This window comes from Sceloporus occidentalis, unplaced genomic scaffold (genome assembly GCF_023333645.1).
Source record: "Sceloporus occidentalis isolate IW3139 unplaced genomic scaffold, rSceOcc1.0.p SCAF_3, whole genome shotgun sequence".
NCBI classification, from domain to species: domain Eukaryota; kingdom Metazoa; phylum Chordata; class Lepidosauria; order Squamata; family Phrynosomatidae; genus Sceloporus; species Sceloporus occidentalis.
The window spans coordinates 242,868,565-242,891,951 of NW_028316983.1; the positions used below are offsets into that span (position 1 = coordinate 242,868,565).

The following is a 23,387-nucleotide window of genomic DNA, read 5'->3' on the forward strand; positions in this document are numbered from 1 at the left end:
AGCCCTGAGCAGGGCCAACATTTTTATCAATCACTTAGATTAAGAGATGGAGGAAATCTTTATCAAGTCTAGAGATGACACCAAACTGGGAGGAGTGGCTAACACATTAGAAGATAGAATCAGAATTCAAACTAGAAAATTGGGTAGAAATTAATAAGATGAAATTCAATACAGACCAATATAAAATGCATATTTATAGGATGGGGTAACATGGCTCAGCAGTACATAAGCAACCTTGAGATCATTGCTGATTCAGTTGAATTGAATATGAGTGTGACGCTGAAGCAAAGAAAGAGAATGCTATTTTTGCCTGCATTCATAGAAGCATAGTTTTCAAGTCGAGGGAAGTAACAGGCCAGGTCTTGTCTGGAATACTATGTTCAGTTCTGGACACCTTAATTTAAAAAGGATATAGGTAAGTTCGAGCAGGTTCAGAGCTGATGATAAGAAGTATGAAAACAAGATGTTAAGAAGTATGAAGAACAAAACTTATGAGGAAAGGTTGAAGGAGCTGAGCATGTTCAACCTGATGAAGAGAAGACGGAGGGATGGGATGAAATGATTGTACTTTTAAAATAATTCAAGGGCTGTTAGAGTGGAGGAGGCAAGCCTGTTCTCTGATGCTTCAGAGGGTTGGACCAGGTCTAATAGTGTTAAGTTACAAGAGGGCAGATTTTGATTGAACATTAGAAGGAACTTCTTGATAGTAAGAATGGACTGGCAATGAAACAAACAGACTAGAGTGCTGGTGGGGACTCCTGCTCTGAACATCTTCACAAAGATGTTGGCCAGCTACCTGTTGTGATGCTTTAGCTGGAGATTCTGCATTAATCAAGGGTTGGAAGTGATGGGCCACAAGGCCCATGCCAACTTTTATGGTTCTGTTATTCTAGTAGAGCACTGAGGCCAGTAAGGAAAAGAGGTTACCCTTTCATGGTAATTTTTAGAGCCTCTGGATGCTGACTCATCTTGATCACTAAAAGCAACAACTGCTTCTGTAACTAAATATGAAATACTAGCTTTTGCAAGTAAGTGCTTTAATTTTGTAGTGTAAGACATGCAGTAGCAATTTCAAAAACTCAACACATGCGTACAGCAATGAACACATTAATGATCTTACTCTTGGACAAGCCTATTTGTATTTTCTTCATATAATACAAGTGTTCTCTTTAAACTCAAACAATGTTTATGATATGTAATCTAATTTACAACAGAGTACTAACACTGGTTAATAGCTGGAGTGTTGTTTTTGGATCTGAGGAATCAGCTTCAAATCTTTGCTCAGCTATGAAGGTCACTGGCTAGCCTTAAGCAAGTCACATTCTCTCAGTTCATGCTATTTCACAGTTTGGTTGTAATGCTGACCCAGCACTCTTAAGCCCTAGCTATATGCAATGTTAACAACACTGTTAATGCATGCTATATATTTTAAATATCAGGATTGTGTGTGTTAAGTTGACAGCACTAACCCTATGCTGTTATCCTATTCCACAATCATTACTCCCCCCCCCCACAAAGATATTTGGTATAGTTTTCTAAGAGAGCCAAATATTTAAGAACTGATACATTTATTACAAGTTTTAAAAGGAAAAATGTTTAAGCCTGTTGAAAGTCAGGGAGGATGGCTATGTTATAGACTCTATTGTGGGCTGTGGACAATATAGGTGACCTTGGGCAACTCTCCCAGATTAAGAGGAAAACAATAGCAACCCTCTTCTGAACAAATCTTGCCAAGGAGCCCCTAGGATGGTGTCACCATTAGTCAGAGTTAACTTGAAGGTACATAACAACAAATAGCCAATTAATGATGTCACACAGACAGGTGATATTGAAAGGCTATCAACAGTGATGTACACTAAGGGAGCCAAACAATTCTTGCCAGACCTCTAGGGAAGAAAGGAAGGAGGGAGCACTGTCTGTTATTCCTGCTCTCATTTTCAAGGGCTATTACAAAGGCAAACCAATGAGGATATTTCTGCCTAGCAAACAGGCACATTTTTAAAAAAAAAACCTCAAAATGTCTAGCCACCTGTGCTCTATGGTCACAGAGCAGCATGAAAGGTGACTTGCCTTAAAAGTCACTCTCATTCAGTCCAGGTAAATGATTAACCGCAAGAAGGCTGTCATGGTTCACTAAAAGCTATCACCATTCATACACCTTTAATTTTTAATTACAATTCTGATGTAACTCACTATCACAAAGGAATTAGGTTGAGGAAGCTATTGTCAAATTTCAAATTCTTGCCAGTAGCTGCTATAAAAACATGGAAACATTTCTGGCTGCACACAAGATTTAACCCAATTATGCATCTCTGACAAGACCTACCATGATATGGATTATGACTCTGGAGATCAGGGTTTGAATCCCAACTCAGCCATGGAAACCTACTGGGTGACCTTAGGCAAGTCACACACTCCTCGCCTTACGTCAGAAATGATTAGAAGGCACACAACAACATTCATCTCTGATACAACCTGGCTTACATGTAACATGGTATATAAGTGCTGTCCTCATTCAGAGCTGTTACATTTATCCTACAAGAGCATTACATTTGATCCAAATGTGAGTTAATTGATACAGAATCATTGTTTCACTCTGTGCAAAAACTGTCAGCACTTTTTGTATACATTAATTTTACTGACTTCAAATGTCAAGATACAAAAATGCTTAACTAGTCACACACTCTGCATCACAAGCAAAAAATGAAATATCCGCTCTCACAATGTAATAATCTTCTTTCAATTCCAAATGCCTTTGTTACTGTGATTATCATCCTACTCTCTCCATGGCAGTGTCAAATCAAATTTAACTTCAAGTCACAGCTTATGAAAACATTGTTATCACCATATTAATACAAGCCATTATACCTGAAGATACCCAGCTTAAACAAGAACTTTTAAATCCTGGGCTTCTAGACAAGTTGTCAAGCTTCTAAAACCTAGATCTCTTGCAGGCTCTGGCACCTTGCATTTCTTTCTTTTTTAAAATGCAACTATTTCCAGACAGCCTAATTCAATAAGGAGATTATTCTAGAATTTTAACTGCACACAGAACTTTAACCACTGCAACATTTCACATTTTAAATGCTGGCTTCCTTATGTTCAACATTTGAAAACAGGTCTCAAAACCAAAGTATGACAGCCAATATTACTGTAAGAATTCAATTGTCAGTCCTCACATCTTAAATTATGGTTTCAACTGCTGAAAAATAAGAATATGATGAAAAATAAATTGAACTCGTTTTCATTTTACTGTGATATTTCCCCACAATATTACTGTAAACCACCATGAGTCCCATCTTTGTAATCAAGATGGGCAATAAAACCAATCAATCAATATAGTAAAGATGAGGTGAGATTTTTGTTTGGTTCACTTTTGATGATGCATCTTTTCACCCATTTGTGTGAACACACACACAAGACTGTGCTGCATCACTGACTTTGGAATTAGGCTTTGGATGTTGCCCCAACCAGGGAAGATCCAGTTCCTAAACTTTGTAGAGGTTCTCAATTTTTGTGCCGGTGACAATAATATTGTGGGGAAATATCACAGAAACGAGGATGGTGTTGTCCAAGACTTGTGAACCATCTGGGCCAGAAAATGCAGTACTGGCAGGGCAGCAGAAACACTAGCTTGGGACTGAACCGGACAGAACACAGGATCATCTATCTAAGATTTTGGTTGATCCACAAACAAGTTGAGAGAGTTTGCCATCCACATCATCTGATCAACGCTTTGATGTCATCTGCCAGGAAGGATGGACCCATTACACTTAGAGCAAGTGGAGGGGACTCTGATGCTGGAAATCAAATCAGAGTCCAAGTCAGTAGTGCCAGTAGCATGAAGGATTGTTGTAGAAGCTATGTGGTGGCAACAGATTCAAAAACCAAGTTCAACTATACAGTGCCCTCTTTGGAGGCTTCCTGCCGTTATTCCAAGGAAGTCTTATCTTTCTGCTTAGCTTGAGGCCTGACCTGACCCTCACAGAGCTTTGGACTGCTGATGTGAGGTTAGCAGAAGATGCAATGTAGTCATGGCGTCTACGTAGATCTCACCAGTATCTGGAATCTGCTTATGAAGAATGTAGATGGAGTATCAGGATTCCTGGGATTACATCCAAGAGCATCCAGCATTGTGGTACCCATGGAATGGATGAGGCTGATTAGTCAATGATGGTGACTGTGTATAGAACTGAATCTGCAAGTGGAACGGGCACCAGAGGTAGAGCATGATCTTGAAGTGGTAGAACATGATCTTGAAGCTGACTACTAGCGGGACTGACAAGACTATCGAGACCAACGAGAGCCAGAGTGATGTCTCCTGGGCAGAGATGGAGGATTTGGCAAAGGCCGTGAAGTAGGTAATATCCCAGACAATGATTATTGCCTTGAAAGAGTAGGCAAAACTGTTACTTTAACTGCCGGTGAGGATTCTACGCTTACATAACTTTCTAGAAGGTTTCTAACAGTCCTCTAAGCAGGATAACCCATTTGTGTGAGGCACAAGTAATTGTTTTCCAGTTTCTTTGGGAGAGGAATAATAATTGTAGCTGTGTGCCTTCAGATCGTTTCCAACATGTGGTGACCTCAGGCGAACCTATCACAGGGTTTTCCAGGACTGAGAGTGTGTCACTCAGTGGGTTTCCATGGCTGAGCAGTAAATCGAACCTTGATCTTCAGAGTTCTGATCCAACAGTGTCTTGGGGAAAATAATATGTGCATATAATACAACAGGGAAGCATGGAGATACACAGCATGTCTTCATTTGAACAGAACTGTTAATCTCAAAGCATAATTTCAGGCTGGAAATCCCCTCAAGACGGCATCTCACCAACAGTACAGGCAGGTTATCTTTCACATTGGCCTGCCACATTGAAACAAACCCTATTAATCTTCAGAGGAGTCCCAGCATTTCCCAGAACACAGACCAGAAACCACTTTTTAAGATCAAAACATGTATTTGCATTTTTGCAATTACAAAATAGAGTGACTAAGACCTTCATATTCCAAAGAATCAGAGACCAAATTGTGAGATTTCTCTGAAATAAGCTTTACATGTTGTCACTAAGCATTAATAGCAGTTGTCTGTGGCAAGAGAGGTGTTTAATGTGAGAAAGGAGTGATTTCATAACTGTCAGAAGAAAGCAGGAGGAAAAACATAATTTGTATAATCTCTGGGAGTCTTTGGGGTTCACTGTATATATCTTTCTGGCTCAGTTCAAACCACTGCAGTTGTCCTCTAGCAATTTACTATGGGTAAGCACTGGAAAAGGTGGCCAGAATTAAGTTGTCACATTACTTCATTCCTCTTGACAGTAGTAAGCTTTCCCCTTTTTACATTTTTTAAAGTTAAAGCTATTCAAAATAGAAACCCAATTTATGTATTATTACAGTGATTCAGTAAGCTATTAAATTCAAGCACCCTTGCAGGATCTTGCTTCTAAGCTAATCTAAATGTTTTTACAAGCACTGTCATCTGATCTAAAATGCTGTGTTTTATGGTATTAAAAAAATTATGACAGAAGTGTTTTCATTATTCCCAGCAAATCTCTATAGCTTAAGAGAGCATGACAGGCTGCACAACTTTGATAAAGCACAAAATGACAGTCTGGAAAGATATTGCATAATTTATACCATCTCATGATGCTTTCATGAGGGATTTTCTATGACCTAATCAGCTAAACATCAGAACAATTATCCAACTTTGCTTTTAAGGGTTATTACCTTTGTTGTATAATAAGTTCAGACATGAGAGCATCACTGAATATTGTAAAAGAAAGTGGCATTTTAAAATTTCACAATGAAACATTGCAGCTCTTACACTATTAGCTGACCATGAATTTCTTCCCCCAAAATAATAATGGTCATATATGTAATTCTGCAGGTAATGGTAATTTATTTGCTAAAAAGGTAACAAAGATATTCATTTTTTTAACACATGACTTAAATAAAAAAAAGACTCAGTGAGAAAAACAACATTTTGTTCATTCAGATTTCAGATATTAATTTAATGTGAGGAGCAAACGCAGGCAGAGGTAATTTACTTGATTTGTTGTAATGCGCTTTAGCACTTGTCAGACTAAAGGCAGGCCACTAAGACGCAAACACAGAACATATTTTTTTCAAGTGCGCTGTATAAGTGGTAACCTAGTCACAATGATGGAGCCACCAGTTTTTCACATTACCAAGTGCTACCACACTGCTCGGGATACATGCTTGCAGACTAGGATATGTTCTCCATACAAAAGCCAGACACATATCCAGGTCCAGGTTTATTATGAAGCCTAAAAAGAATCAGAGGTGTCACCCTTGCTCTCACATCATGCAGTCCTAACCAAGCTGTTGTATGATTCCTGTGAAGCAGCGAAAGAGAATGTACTCTCATGAGTATCTTGTTTTCCCCTCAACCAGTCAGGGAATCTTTCTGCTCAAAAGTCTAAATTAGTGGTGACCCCTGATCACTGCGTGCAAAATTTAAAAACTTCTACATAGCTAATGTCAGGAAAGTCTGCTAAAAAGATACAAAAGAAAGCAAGAAAAATGTTTTCACCTTAAGTCCAACCTTAACTGCAAACTGTTTCACACTGTATGTGCCTAGGCACAAAAGACTCAAAGAAATTACAGAGAAGTCTGTAACTTGCCTGGTTTGTTTATTCAGAGATTGTTCTGACAATCGTTTACAGAGAAACTGATTCTCTAGGAGGCTCATTCAAAGTGCTGTTATTTTCAATCTATAGCCGCTGCCTACAGAAGCAAGTAAAGCCAGGATGCAGCTATCTGAAACTAGGAACAATATTTCCAGTAGATTTTTAACTCTTTCTACACACACACCCAAATAAATCACTGCTATTTTATTTAAAATATTTATATGCTGACTGCAGCTAAATGAACCACAAACTGGCATATATCAAACCAAAATAGATACATAAGCTTCAAAGGAACATCAATAATAGAAAGCAAAAAGAAGCTTTACTGACCTATTCTCCACAAAAGCTATATAGACAACTTTTAAACTACTATTTGAATATCAAACAAACATCCCACAAGAAGGTGTTTTACAGTCATGGTGCCAGAAATGAGGAAGTCCTGTCTCTCAACATCACCCTCCATCTCAGATGTTAACAACATGAGGAAAGGGATGCTGAAGATCATCTGGGTCACTGGGCAGGTTCAACCTTCAAGGCTATCATGTAGTGTTCAGTCATCAAGGCACATTGACAGCCAAAAATACAAAAGGTATTATAACAATCTGAGGTGCCTCTGAGCTACTCACATGTCTCCACAATTCCATAACATGATTTTTTTCCAACTGTAGCCATTACCATGGCCTAAAAATACTAGAACAACCCCAAACAGTAAGTGATAAAAATTAGCGCCCTTGTGTCCTGCTTGAGGCTGCACTTCACATGAGTTTTCACTGGGCTACCATAATAACCATGATGCTGTACTAAATAGGTCTTTAGTCTTTTCTAGCAAGACTCTTTTATTGCATTCTAGTTTGTGAAATTTATCCCACCTTACAGCTAGCCCTTTAAGCCACACATACCCCACCATGGCCTCAAATGCACCCTAGATTCACCAGCCTTGGGTCAACTTCTCCCTACTTTCTGGCTTCTTATCTTATCCCCTTAATGCTCCTCCACTCACCTGACTGCATTTAAATGAAACTTTCTTTGCCTTGCTAGTGGAATTAACGCAAAACTGATAAACCACCCTATTTCCCCTTGTTTCAGATCTCTGGCACAGTAAAGAACCATTTGGGAAAAACTTTCTACCATTACTGTGTATTTATGCCAGTCATTCTCTATCGTTCCCCTGCCTATATTTTTCACGCTTCCATTTGCTACTTTCTATCCCTAGCAGACATTACCTCCTCAAAACTGGGATCACACTCTCTCACTTCATTGTTTACATTCCCATTCCTGAAGATCAAAAACAAAAACAGGTTCTCACAATTTTTTTCCTGCAGTTTTCCATCCCAACATATGGGTAATATAATAAAATTTTCAAAGCAGTATGTATTAAATTAGTGGGGAAGTGTTTAATCTTACTTCCATTCCTCTGGAGGATGGGCCAGTTCAAATTTCTCTCTCACGTTGGACACTCCCATGTCCGGATGCAGCCAGTGAACTTCCTCCGATTGCAGGTGACTGAGCCGTAAACCGTAACAGGCTACGTTTTTTACTTTGTGACTATCCACTATCTTCTGGATTATGCCCTAAAAAGAAAAAATATGCAAAGAATTGTTTTACATAAAATACAAATATGAGCAAAGTAATTTACTGTACATACCTTTTAAATTTTTACATTCTGTATATAAAACTGTGTAATATAATGAACAGCATATCTCCCTTTATTATAAATCATGTTTGAAAAAAATTGTTTAAAGATAATAAATTATTAGCTACAACATTTTAAAATAATCCATAGTGGCATTTTACAATAATGTTGCCCAAGATAAGCTAATTCAAGTAATACACTGATGGTGAAAATAACTGTAAAAAAACATGGTTACAAGCTGCACTGCTATTAAATTTCCATCTACCTTGGTGCATGAATGGAAAGGATTATGGGGGGAAATGTTAACTGCTGCTCATAGGCTCCTCAATTCCTACTTTGCTTGTTCTTGAAGGTCAGCATGGATATTCATAGCGACAAAAGCACTCCTACTGAACAGCAATAGTGGCTTCTGTTTAGATTTTCACACAAAAGAACCACAGCCTTTGTTCGCCTTATGCCAAGCTTCATCCTAGGATTTCAACAAACTCCTACCAGAGTCTAATTATATGATGGGGGGGGGGGGGGGCAGGGGAGAAGACAAGGGGGTTACAGCACTCTGAGCCTATATCACAGTGCTAACAGTGGTAGCTCTTTCACAATATGGCACAGTTTTGCAAAAGTTCATTCATTTAAATATCCCAAGTGGTTTAAAAGGATGGACATAAAACTTTTCAAAACTGTGCAATACTGTAAAAGATGACCACTTACCTGACCTCTTAGGAAGCAGTTTGCTATTTGTTTGATATTTCCGAGTTTTTTCACTATTGCTGATGGCCATTAAAACAATTAAGAGGACTGTGACCTATGAGAAAAGGAGAAATTGAGCTAAAATAAATTATGCATCAACATAATTTTTGTACTTCTTCTACCTTAGCACATGAAGATGTAAAGTGGTCCTTCTTCACAAGACCTCAGTAAATATATAATTAAAAAGGAACAAACAATTGCAGAACAAAATGCAGTAAAAAGCATAAAACAAACTGATTGTCTTAAAATGCTTTGGGCAAACAGAAACATTTTGACCTGGCATAAAAATTATTGCAAAGCCAATATCAACTGCACTTTCAAGGGGAACATGTTCCATAAGCAGTTATCATAACATAACTTGATCCCTCACTTGTAAAATAACCTTGCTATGAGGTGCTACTATTAAGTGCAAACTTTCCCAATGCTGCAAAATATGTCCAGAGCTCTATGGCTCAGCAAAAATTCTAGAAGTTGAACTCAAAAGGATCAGTTTTTGCACAGTTAATTAACTAAGAGAGCCTGGTAGTCTGGAAGTCCCCCTATGAACACACTTCCAAATCTTTCCTTCTCTTAATCGCATGAATAGAAGCAGCCATGGAATGCAATTCATTCATTTTGCTGTGCCTTCTGAACTTGGCACAATGTCCACATGAGACACGCCGACTTCATTTCAGAAATCACGCCAAGTAGGACAGAGAGCATAATGATAAATCTGTGCTTTTTCAATATAAAAAGAATATGTAATATAGTAATAGCAAATGGGAAAACGATGAAGATTTTTTAAAATCAGGCAAAACTGTGGAGGGTATTGATTAATAAGTCATAATTTGCAGTTGAGTAGAGAAAGAGACTAACCATTTTAAAAATCCTAAACTTTCAAGCTGATTATTAAACTCAAATCCTAGTTAAAATTATATGTTGGGATTTTCAACAGATCAGAGACTGAAAGAAGCTGGAAGAATCAAGAAGCCCCCCTCCCCCTTTATACCCCATTCATTCTGTCAAGATTAAGTTATTGTTTAAATAACTGCAGGGTTACTGATGAAGTAGCTAAATAAATAAATAACTGACTTAGGAGTGCCTTTGCCAAGACATTACACAAATGCTGAAAATCAATTGCCAATTCTTTCTTTACAGACACAGACTGATTTCTTGATCCAATGGCATGCAAAAAAATTAGGCTAATTTTTTTTTAAAAAAATCATAGGTAATTTATTAAGATTGCGTTTTAGAAAAATGAGGTCTATTCAGCAGCCTGCCCCACTGCACACTTCAGGAGCCTTCTATAGTTTTTCCTAGAAGCAGCGAACAAGATGCACTTGCATACTATGGGGTGTGTTTTTTGGAGAGGAACTCCAAATGCATTATGCAATGGGCTTGAGGCAAGGGTTGAGGTCTACTTAGCATTCTGTCCCCACTGCACATTGGAAGAACAGGAGCAAGCAAGCCTTGCCCCATAGAGCAGGGCAGAAAGACACATTTCTTGAAGGGGAACAACAAATGCTTTAAGTAACAGGCTTGAGAAATTAGGATCCTGTAAAATGTACAGTAATAAAAATAATACATAAAATAAAATATTTATTTATATCCTGCCTCTTCCATTTTGGGGATCAAGGTAGGTAATAACAGAGTTTATAGAATACAGAAATGATAAAAAAAATAGAATCCCCCCATCCCCACCTTCCCTAAAGTACAAAATTATAACAGTAAAATCGTACATAAATACATACATAACAATGATATCAAAAGGTGTTAGTCATTAAACAAGTGACAACAAATATGGGAGCATAATCTGGACAGATTTCTTCATTCAGGACCTAATCAATCAGGAAAGTCCTGCCAGAAGAGGATCGTTTTTATCATAGAACCATAGAATCATAGAATCGTAGAGTTGGAAGAGACCGCAAGGGCCATCCAGTCCAAGCCCCTGCCATGCAGGAAATCTCAATCAAAGCATACCGGACAGATGGCCATCCAGCTTCTATTTAAAGACTTCCAAGGAGGGAGACTCCACCACTCTCTGAGGAAGTGTGTTCCACAGTTGAACAGCCCTTACTGTCAGGAAGTTCCTCCTAATGCTGAGGTGGAATCTCTTTTCCTGCAGCTTCCATCCATTGTTCCAGGTCCTGTTCTCTGGAGCAGCAGAAAACAAGCTTGCTCCCTCCTCATCTTCTTATAGGCCTCATGAGAGGATATTTGGCAAATCTCTTCCAGCAGGTCATTCCAGATTTTTGGAGCGGCGACATAAAAAGTCCTCTGGGAAGTTATCACTAATCTAGTTCTTCTCGATTGTAAAAGATCCAGAGGAATGGAGTGTGCGGGAAGGATTATATGGGTGGAGGCGTTCCTTCAAGTAAGCTGGACCCAAGCCATATAGGGCTTTATAGGTAATAACCAACACCTTGCACTGTGCCCGGAAGCTGATAGGCAGCCAGTGTAATGACTTTAGAATCGGTGTGATGTGGTTGAACTTAGATTTTCCAGCGACCAGTCTGGCTGCCTTATTTTGTACCAATTGAAGCTTCTGGACGTGGCACAGGGGTTGCCCCATGTAGAGCGCATTACAGAAGTCAAGACGAGAGGTTATCAGTGCATGTGCAACCATTTCTAGGTCCCCACTGCTCCAGGTATGGTCGCAGCTGGCGTATCAGCTGAAGCTGATAGCAGGCACTCATGGCCGTCGCGTTATCTGAGATGACAGTTGAAGCGACGAGTCCAGGAGCACCCCCAGGTTGCAAACGCAATCCTTTAGGGGAAGTGTGAACCCATCCAAGACAGGAGGACTTATCTCCATACCTGTAGAGGGGTTACCTATCACGAGTACCTCCATTTTATTTGGATTCAACTTAAGTCTATTTTCCCTCATCCAATCCATTACTGACTTCAGACAGTCATTCAGAGGGGAGATGCCCTCCTTGGTCACTGAAACAGTCAGAGACATAGAGAAATATATTTGGGTGTCATCAGCGTACTGATAACACCTCGCCCCACGTCTCCAGATGATCTCACCCAGTGGCTTCATGTAAATGTTAAATAGCATTGGAGACAGGATGGCACCCTGAAGGATGCCAGATGTCAGCTCTCTTTCAGAAGAGCAGCTGTCCCCCAGCATCACCATCTGAAATCTGCCCAAGAGGTAGAAACAGAGCCACTGCAAAGCAGAGCCTCCAATTCCTAATTCTCACGTGTTCCAGAAGGATACCATAGTCTATGGTATCGAAGGCCACTGAGAGGTCCAAGAGGTGGCACAGAGGGCCAGTAACACCCCCGTCACACTAATAAAGGGCTGTGCAGTAGAGAGTGTTGCCAAAATGGTATGTATGCACTTCCTTTCATTAATGCAGTTCCCCTGTTGATGCACAGACGGAGATAATCGACCAAGATGACCATGGCAGTCTCCACTCCGTATCCCGACCTGAAGCCAGTTTGAAATGAATCTAGATAATCAGTGTCATCCAAGACTGCTTGGAGCTGGTTTGCTACCACCCGCTCGATCCCCTTACCCAGGAAGGGAAGAAGGGTAACAGTAATAACAAGAAATATCAGCTGTATACATCATGCATATTACAAGGAATGAAAAAATTAACCATGGGCCAAAACACACTGTAGAAATAATCCAGTTTGAGACTATTTTAACTAACCTGGCTCAGTGCTAGGAAATTCTGGGAAGTATAGTTTCTTGTGGCACCAGAGCTCTCTGACAGCGAAGGCTAAATATCTCACAAAACTACAGTTCCCAAAATTCCCTAGCATTGAGACAGGGCAGTTAAAGCGGTCTCAAACTGGATTATTTCTGCAGCGTGTTTTAGCCCCATATTCTGTAGCCAGGTGTCAACAAATTATGTTTGAGCTTAATAGCTACAAATGATCTCTATTAGCCAGTTTCCCATTCATAAGGATAGCAAATTCAAGGGGAAAAAAGATTTCATCTGGCTGAAGCACCTACAGCTGAGACAACCCAGTCCATGTTATATACATGTTTCCTAGAGCACTGCTTTAGGGCTTCCTGATGTAAGGGACTGGCATTTTTTCCTAGTGTGCCAAGGACTGGTAGCCATTGGCTACAACTATTTCATCCTTTCTTGGAAACTCTCTGTGGCCTAGCAACTGATGGCTCACACATCAAAAACTGTCAAAGGGCCAACATTTGAATAGCACAAGAGCACTCCAATAAAGGGAAGCAGAGCAGTAATGTCTCAACCATTCTGAAATCACTCAGAAGCCACAATCACACAAACAAAGCCAGAAAGAAAAGATAACATATACATCTTAAGTAAGTTCAAGGGTCAAGGATCCTCAAATTCAACAGAAAAGGGCATACTCCTATTTGATGAATGGTTGTTGGAACCAAGAACTTCCCTCAGATGCTGACAGATTTCAAGCTTGGCACACCAGTTGGCTAATTTCTTGGCATCTTCTACTTAAGTTTTTGCACAAGGCAATGCCTTCTCCAATGTCTCTGTTTGATTTGCCATAGCTCTGCAAATGAAGAACTCTCTGCTCAGCATCTACCTGCTCTAGCTTATCCTGCAAAGAGTTTGCATCTGCCTCTGAATCAGCTTCCTCAAAGTGAATTGACAGCCAGCATGAATGAAGAAAAAGTCTGTCTGGAGACATGCAGAATGACTTCTCTTTCCCCCCAGCAAATAACATTCTGCCTCTTTCATAAAACTGAAGAGAGTAGTTAGCAACACTGATGATATTTAGTAATATATTATCCTAACACCTGATTAAATCTATTTTGATGAAAAATCAAATTATGGTAGACCAATGAATATTGACTTTTTAAATTCAATCTGCCAATAAAAAGGCAACACTCTATTTTTCCAAGTCTTTGCTAACAGCATCTTAGCTGCTATCAATAAATACTTCTTGAAGACTATTTAAAAAGATGACAGTTTAAATATAACAATACTGAAAACAAGTGTGCTAGTAAATGCTTTAAAATCACTTCTGAGGGGCATCTCCTGTCAGCTCAACGAAGCAGGAAGCTTCTGAATGGGAATCCCTATTTTCTTTATCTGCAAGGCAGAATCATGAATCAAGAACAAACAATAAATTATGATTCTGGTTTTTTGAGAAAGGATCAAGGTAGGCAATCTTGTTCAGATGCAATACCAAAAAACAATGGGTGGATACTTTATAATTTAGTCACTTTGTGGCATAGTGGTTTGAGTGTTAGACTATGGCTCTGGAGACCAGGGTTTGATTTCCCATTCGGCCATGAAACACACTGGATGATCTTGGGCAAGCCACATGCTCTCAGCCTCAGGCAAGCCACATGCTCTGAATAAATCTTGCCAACAAAGCCCCATGATTGCCATAAGATCAACAGAAGTCAGAAACAACTTGAAGGTGCACACAACAATAGCAACAAGAAGCTAATGTCAAGTGATAGAGCATCATACACTTGCCTGCGTCCTCATTTCCAGTGACTTATCATTACATCTAAACCAGTGCAATGCTGTATGTCACCTCCACCATCATTTTACCCTTTTCACAGTCCAGGACTCAAGGCTGCTTACAAAAATAGATGCAGCTTTAAAATTCATATCATACCAAATAAATAAATAAATAAATAAATAAATAAATAAATAAATATTAAACTAATAATAGAATTAAAACTAATCAAAAACAAGAACATTAAAAAGAATCCAACCACATTATGAAAATCCCTTTCCTCCATGAGCAATCAGCCATCAAAAGCTTGCCAGAACAAAAAGGGTTTCAGCTGCTAGAGATAGAGGGGGACAGGAGGCCAGTCTAGACTAGGAAAGGAGGTCCAGAACCCGGGAATTTGAAAGCTTTTCAAATTCTATTTCTAATCTGTGTCCAATCATCTTCTGGGTGTTTACTTCACTTGCATCAAAACTTTTTAATTACTGGACAGTGGCACAACATGTGCAAATAATATGCTGTTTACTTAAGAAGCAGTCCCTTACTGTTAATTGTGGTTGAGTGGTCTTCTGTGAACTCACACACATGGGCCCTGCACCTGAACAAAGCGAAGCTGGATCAGTCTACAGGTAAATGGATTTTGACAGGAACTTGTCCTTCCACCTCCAGTGTACTTGTTTACTGTCTCCAAGCTGCTCTACCCACATTTCTGACATATGTGTTAAGAGTCAAGAAGGCTAGAACACATGAGGGAGAAGATAGCTTGTGCACGTTCACAGATAACCCCTAAAAGAAACCCAGTTACTGGTAAGCAACATGTTTTAATTCACGTCTCTGTGATTCACACAAATGATTTACTTAACAGAAGAGGGAAACACTACAATAGAAGACAGCACTACTCTTATAAAGAAGGCCTTGACCACTAAGCATCCAATCTGCAATGTTATGAATATGAACTGCTGGGACCACGTGCTGCTTTATAGCAAAACCAGCAGCAATATGCCACACAATGATGCTGCTGAGGTGGCAACAGCTCTCAGATGAGCCCAATGACAACCAGAAACAGGCACTGCCTTGCTGTCCTATATGGCAATTAGATAGTATCCAAAATCCACCTAGAGAAATGCATAAGGCAGACTTCAGTTAATGGGTCTAGACTAAAAGTCTAAATAACACACAACATGCAAGAAAAAGGGGTGGGATGGGAATTAAGGAGTTTATCACATAACTCTTGTTCTCACTGCAACTGCATTAATGAAAGGAAGTGCATACATACCATTTTGGCAACACTCCCTACTGCACAGCCCTTTATTAGTGTGACGGGGGTGTTACTGGCCCTCTGTGCCACCTTCCACTCTCTTATTTAAATCTGCCTCCTTTCCCTGTGCCCTACCCAGAGTACCTTTCATGTGCAGATATGTGTGTGTTATAAACACAATTCTAGTTATGCCAATGGAGGTTTAACAAAAAATTAAAATAAAGCATAAATAAATAAAAGTAGAGGGAAAGGCTGTTTTGGAATAGTGAAGGGCAGGGGGTATGGGGAGAGGAGAAATTAAAACCAGGTGTCTGTGCAGTCCTGGAACTGCCATATATGTAATTTCCCACACCTAATGACTAGCACTATACCATCTTCCTGCCCAATATCAGGATGCTCGGCACCCTTCTCTGCTGGGAAATAGCACTATACCAATGCTATTGGGAGCTTACTGATGGGATTTTCCATCAATGGCAAGATGCTGGCTAAGCTACTTCCAGGACAATGCAGCAACAAGAGGGAGACAGCGTCATGCACTAGATAGTACCAAAGGCACTATTATCAAACTTTTATGGTGCTTTAAAAGCCATGTGTGTTTAGTGTACTTTTATTGTATGCTTTTAAATTACTTTTAAAAATGGGTCTAACTCTATAGAGAGTTTAATACTATTTTAATTTAATTTTTTATGTTTTATGTAATATGATTTTGCTTGTTTTTCTTATATCTTGTAAACCACTTTAAGCAGAGTCAGAATCAAAACAGACCAACGGTCCAGAGTCTAAGCCTTCCAGTTCCAAACAAAAAAAAACAAGCTAGAAGATTAAAAGTGGCATAGTCAAATACAATTGAAGGTCAAGCAATGGTACATCCGTCACACCAATGTCTATACAGATGATTTGGCTAACAAGGACCGGACTACAGGAGAGATTGTTTCCAACAGTTTTGCAGTGTTAAGAAATGAGACACACTGCTGAACTACTAGGGCCCTACCTTGAGCTCAGCTGTAAGCATTTTAGTCTTTCCTCATTCTTGACAAATCCTGCAGACATGTACTATCACCCACTCACTTCAAAATAAGCCTAGGCATCTTTCTCACAGACTGGGAGGGGATCCAGTCTCCTCACTGCACTAAGGTGATGAACCATCTTTATCCAGGATACAGCCTCCAAAGGACCCTGGGGAAGTTAGCACTTTGTTATTGTTTTCAAAGAAGTAGCCATGTCTGTGTGCCTTTAAGTTGTTTCTGATTTATGGCAACCCTAAGGTGAACCTAAGACAGGGTTTTTGGTGTTTTTTTTTGGCAAGATTTGTTCAGAGAGGGTTTGCCTTTGCTTTCCTCTGCTGCTGAGAGAGTGTGACTTACCTAAGGTCACTCAGTGAGTTTACATGGCCAAGTGGGGCTTTGAACCCTGGCCTCCAGAGCCACAGTCCAATGCTCACACCACTACTATCTGTCATCAGCACTCTGCCCTTCTCTAATATTAGGGTGACAAACCATCCTCTCTAGGGAAATGTTCTAGTGGAACCATAATATATACTAGGTTATTAACAGCTAGAGGTTCTTCAGTCTCTATACTGGGGAAACTGTCAGGGACTGGGGGTCTACACTGGCTTTCAGGAGATCATGGAGGGCCACACACTCTACTATTCCATTCTTTAAAAATATGAAATAAATTGTCCCCCCAAATGCTCCCAGGATCTGTGGGGAGTAATTCTGCAAAACCTTTGGCCGCCCTGGGGGCCGTTTCAAGCACAAGAAGACTTTTTTCCCCCAAATGGAAGTGGGTTCTTTCCTACTGGGGAAAAAAGGCCTGGGGAAGCCAATAACCTGGTTCACAATCCCTGGGAAAATTTAGGAGCATTTTTTTTCAAAAACAGGGCTCTGGGGACCACAAAAATAGCCTTGGGAGCTGGATGTGCCCACAGGTTGCACTTTTACAATCCCTGATTTATACAGCAAAGAGCATGAATGCAGTTGGCCCTCTATATTCATGGATTCTTTATGCATGGATTAAACCGTTAATGGTTTAAAAAACTATTAAAAAAATAAAGTCCAAAAAGCCAACCTTGATTTGGCTATTTTATATAAAGGACACCATTTTACTACACCATTGTATTTAACGGAACTTGAGCATCCATGAATTCTGTTATGCATGATGACTACTGGAATCAAACTGCAGCAGATATTGAGGGACCACTGTACCATGTGAAAGGAGGAGGTGCTCTCCATGGAGGTTACTAATAGCAACTAAAATGTTGTGGCCACCTGGATCATGGGACCAATCCCTGAAAAAAAGATAGGGTGGAGTTTTCAATCGTGAACCAGATGAGATGGCAGTAAAAAGCCTTTTATGGTATGAAACACAATTGGAAAATTGGAGTTAATTCATCTTCGAAACAGGACCCCATACAGAAGACTTCATTTGAAGAGTGACTGTTTATATGTGCAGCAGGTCTCTCCAATGTCACTACTGGGCACTATCTTGCTCAGGGTTCAGAAACCAAATTTCACCCCTTGCCATTCTGGGAGTTATGAAGGAAGGTAAAATCCATCCCAACTGCTATGTTGCATAGTGGTTTGGGTTCATTTAGGACTTATTTTTAAACCAAAACATGGAGGGGCATTTGAGAGGGGTCTGGTGTATTATGGAGACCCGCAAAAATGTGCCTGGGAGGCCACATACAGCCAGTGAACAATTTCTCCACCACGACTGGTACACATGTTTAGAAGCATCTTAGCATTGGCGTGCTCTATACCACACGAAGGACCATTCTGAGTATACTCTCTATTGGATGAAATAACAGAATATCTAAAATGCTTACACAAAGACAATTCGGTTTAAAAAACATTTCTTGCATTGTCTTCTTGTTCAACATGGTCCAAGAAGGACTAGTGCTATTTCACTCATCAAAAATCATGTACAGTACATAAGTTTCAAATCACTCAGATAAAAATAGATCAGTTCTGGTTATTCTATTTAGCACTTGATTTAAACATTGCTTAAAAGTACAGAAAAAGTAGTCCATCTCTTTTTTTCTTTTTAAAGCATTATTTAAACCTGTTACTAACTCAGAACAAAACAGCAAATTCATGTATCTGTACATTTATTACATCCCCCAAATGGGACTGCTGGCACAGAAACGGAACAATGGCATCCAACAGGTCAGTCAAACTGGCATATACAACATTCACATCCTTCCTCTTCTCTTGAGAAAACTGCTTAGGAATTAACCGTTTGCCTGGAATGACTCACAGCATGTGCTGAATAAAGGCCTTTAAAGTAAACACTCAACATCTGTGTTCCTCAGCCTCAAGTTATCTCTCTCAAATTCTGAGAATGACCTTCATATAACCATATCTAAAGTACTTTAATATCAACTCACCCAAACATCTGTAGCATCACCGTGACGTATAATGCTGGCCCATGTTGTCGGCTCACTGTTGCTTTCAAAATAATGGAAAACCTTTAGGACTCGTTCCATTGTCCCTGGGGAACGTTCTATCCCAGAACTAAGATGTGTCTTTGTGCTTGAACTTGGTGTGTGATTCAAGTTTGGGTCTAGATAAGCAGCCGCCATGGTTTTGCTAGATGCTAGGTATCTGTCATATTCTGAAATTGGAAAAAGAAAAAAATCAGTCTCTCAAATCTGTGCTATCTACCCTATTTTAGGATAAACAGATACACAAAATACATAAACAGATTACACAAAGTTAGAATAATTAAGAGTTCTATATTCTTGAAAGAAAATACCTTAAAATGACCAAAATATATTTCCCAAATAATCATTAAAACTCAATAACCTCCACACTGAAATTTATAAATCTCTTGTCCAATATGGAATAATAAATGTGATAACTATCCAATTAAGGTAAATGTCCTTTTCCAAAATGAAATGCTACCAGGCAGGTGCGTACATCCTGAAGGTCAGAAAAACTGAGCCTACTGAAAATGGCCAGAATGGGGAAAGTGAATTTTCCTCACTAACAATTATTATAATATTGCATCTTGCCTTTTTTCCAAAGTGGAAGTATACCTAACACCAGTCCTTGATGGGGGACCAATGGACTATTAAACGGTTATTTAAGCAAATGACACTCAAATCCTCTAAAAATTAGTCCCATCTACCTAAACAATAAGGTGCATTTCTAGATAACCAAAGCCAGAATGCCTTAGAGCTGCAGATCACAGAATGGGGAGGGGGGGGACTAAATCTTAAATGTTGACACAGAATGTAAGCATTGTTCAACCACCTAGAAACAGAGACCACAGTGCTGTTATAGTTAGATTATATGGAGTTACCAAGGAATGAAGAAGGCAAAGTAGAAATAGAAGAAACAGCCAGGACTGGAGCAGCGAGGACAAGTAAGGTGATGCTGGTGGCCAGGGGAGTCCACCTGGACAGTTGCAGGGGAGTCATCAGGGCAAGGGCTGAGGAGGTGGTGATGTTAGGAGTGTCAAGTAGCTCCACCAAGGCCAGGGGCAAGGAGGACTAGATGGGCCCCTAGGGAGCCAGGGAAGCTAAGGGATTCTGGAGGAGGCAGAGGACTCTGGGCACTGAGAACTGTAGGACAAGCGGTTAATAAGATGGGTGACTTTGGGGGAATGGGGGTGTTGTGGCAATGCCTACTTCTTTTTAGTCAAGCACAACATTTGATGCACTTCAGGGGAGGCGGAATGTTTTGGTTATGCTGATCTCTTTGTAGTACAGCAAAGGTGCCAAACAACTACTGAGAGGAGCAGTAGTGGTGGGTGACACTAGCAAAGGATCTCTCTGAAACAATGACTGTGGCACCATAGCTAATGCTTGTATGTACTGTGCAGAGGGAAGCAACGGTAAACTCCCTCTTGAAAATCTTTCACCATGGAAACCTTTTGATGAGACAATCCAACATAAAGCAAGCATTAGGGACACGATATACAAAATGAGAAAACAGGCCACAGCAGAGGGCAATTATGAGTAGAGATGCGGCTAATGATACAACTGGACTCAAATCAAAAGGAATTCAAGGTATGGATGTGCTCAGATGTGAAAGAAAAGTTTGAAGCTACACAATATAGTGTATATTTGTAATGCTGTTAACCGCTTTGATCCCTGGAAAAGCGGTATATAAATAAATATTTTATTATTTATTATTTATTATATATATAACAGGAACATGGAATGTGAGAAGCATGATTCAAAGAACGCTAGACATAATAAAACAAGAGTTAAAATCGGCATGAATGGGACATTTTGATCCAGTTGTTGTAATTACACAGTGTTTTACTAAGGAAATTAAAAGGTAAGAAGAAATGGGGTGGCATTTAAAGCAGGGGTATCACTAGGGGGTGTGGGGTGAGTGAGCCCCACCAATAGACACCTTAAGTGAGGGGGACACCACTGCAGCCCAAACATCTGCCTTTGGACAGAAACGGGCTATGGTGCTTGCCTGCATCCCTTTGAAATGCTAAACAGATGGCATGAGTGGGGCTCAGTGGGAGAGGCCCCAGGGTTTGTTTTTCCAAAAATTAAATTTTAAAATTTTCATTTTTTTATTTTTCTAAAAATTTTAAATTAGAGTATCATATATACAGCCTATATACAAACATATATAATACTTTATTCTGGTATCAAATTTAGTCTCTGCTTCCCTTCCCCATCAATGATCTGAATGGCTTGTCAGTGTTCTGTCTTCTTTAAGGCCACTTTTGTAAAAAAGCAGGATTAATCAAAGGCAACCTAAATATAGGCATTTGATGGCCAAGAACCTGCTGACACTGCTGTTCCAAGATTAAACTGTGTGTGTAACATTGAACAATTCATTTCCCTATATTTGCATTTTGGCCGGCTTCTTTGTACCAAGTCCTATCTAAAAACATAGCTCTGAACAGCAGCATCAGAGTGCTGCTACAGTAGTGTTTCCATAGTCACCTTTACTGCATTGAAGGGCTAAACATACTTCGCTCAGTCAAGGACCAGAGAGACCCTCTCACAGCTGCAGGAGTTTACCGCATACCATGCAGCTGCGGACAAGTCTACATAGGGACCATCAAATGCAGTGTGCAAACAAGAATCAAGGAACATGAGAGACACTGCAGACTGGGCCAGCCAGAAAAATCAGAAGTAGCAGAACATGCCACAAACCATCCTGGGCATAAAATACTGTTTGAAAACACTTAAATTCTATGTCAGGATGCACAGGGAAGCCATTGAAATCCACAAACACCTGGACAATTTCAACAGAAAAGAGGAAACCCTTAAAGTAAACAAGGTTTGGCTACCAGTCCTGAAAAATAGCAAGAGGAAGACTCAACAAATGCAAGTGAGAAATCTCCCAGCAAACAATGAGCACTATTAAGCAGATACTAATCCTCTTTTGCAGACCCTCCCACCCTAAGGCCTGCCATTACCAACAGAACAATACACAGGCAAATCACTCCTGCCTTTCCAGGTCACACAATATATATAGCCAAGTCCTTTCCAGGCAAGCATTCTCTGAAGATGCCAGCCACAGATGCTGGCAAAATGTCAGGAAGAAACTCTTCTAGAACATAGCCTGTAAAACCCACAAAAACTATAAATAAATAAATAAATCATTTATTTATAGCCTGCCTTTCCTTGAGATCAAGGCGGGTTACAACATCAGAAAAACAAACAATGAACATATACAATATTAAAATCAAACATTAAAAACAGAATTAAAAACACAGATTAAAACCATACAAAAACTAGCCAAAGTGTAGGTGCAAAGAGGAGGGGGGCAAAGAAGCATTACAATAACTGGGAGAAAGCTTGTCCGAAGAGAAAGGTTTTAAGACTCTTCCTAAATTGGTCGAGGGAGGGGGTAGAGCGGAGCTCTTCGGGAAGCGAGTTTCATAACTGCGGGGCTGAGATGGAGAACACCCTCTGTGCAGTCGCAGTGTGTTTCAAAGATGGAACCCTCAAGAGTTGCTTCCCGGCTGACCTGAGTGTGCAGGGCGGATTATATGGGGAGAGGCGGTCCTCCAAGTACCCTGGGCCCAAGCCATTAAGGGCTTTATAGGTTATAACCAACACCTTGTATTGCGCCCGGAAGCGAATAGGCAGCCAATGTAGATCATGCAGAACTGGTGTAATATGGCTGGACCTGAAACATCCAGTGACCAGTCTGGCTGCCATGTTCTGCACTAGTTGAAGCTTCCGGGTTTGGTACAAGGGTTGCCCCATGTAGAGCGCATTACAGAAATCCAACCGAGAGGTTACCAGAGCGTGTACCACTGTTTCAAGGTCCAATCAATGCTGCCGCTTCAGTGGACAAAAAGTAACTGAGGGAACTGAGCTGCATGGGACACATTGGTAAGGTGAGGGAGCAACTACCACGAAAATGCTTATTCCCTAGCTCTAGAAGTTTCTGAAAGATACACTGCACATATGCAGGTAACACCATTTGTGTGAGTCACAGAGACCACGAAGAAGATGAATTGTTTCTCTTTTTCTGGCCTGGAAGCAGGCTGTGATGAAACATAACAGAGGCCTACTATATCCTAATAATGGCACAACAGGCAGGTTGTGTCTGGCAATGCTCACTTTCATTCTGCTGAAGTGAAAGCTGGGCACACACCCAAACAGTTAGCTAGCACACATTTTCTTGTGTTGTCATGTCAAAATGACATGAAATATCATCTCTGTGTTATCTAGTATTTGCAGAGACAGAGAATGACTATCAATTAGCATGGAAACTAA

At 40.1% G+C, this 23,387-nt stretch overlaps 1 protein-coding gene across 19 annotated transcripts in view; it reads right to left on the reverse strand.

Annotated features, from left to right (window-relative positions):
• PTK2 (protein tyrosine kinase 2) overlaps window positions 1-23,387 on the reverse strand; it is a 261,623-nt gene that overhangs the window by 130,297 nt on the left and 107,939 nt on the right. For 18 of the 19 annotated variants that reach the window (XM_089518030.1, XM_089518031.1, XM_089518023.1 and 15 more), the window contains 2 exons: window positions 19,068-19,294; window positions 8,052-8,218 (listed from right to left, as the gene is read on the reverse strand). In XM_089518030.1, the coding sequence (XP_089374156.1) occupies window positions 8,052-8,218; window positions 19,068-19,262 (362 nt within the window). In that variant the 5' untranslated portion in view covers window positions 19,263-19,294. Of the gene's footprint in view, window positions 1-8,047; window positions 8,219-19,067; window positions 19,295-23,387 lie in introns of those variants that run through there. The other variant, XM_089518040.1, reaches the window with a different exon arrangement.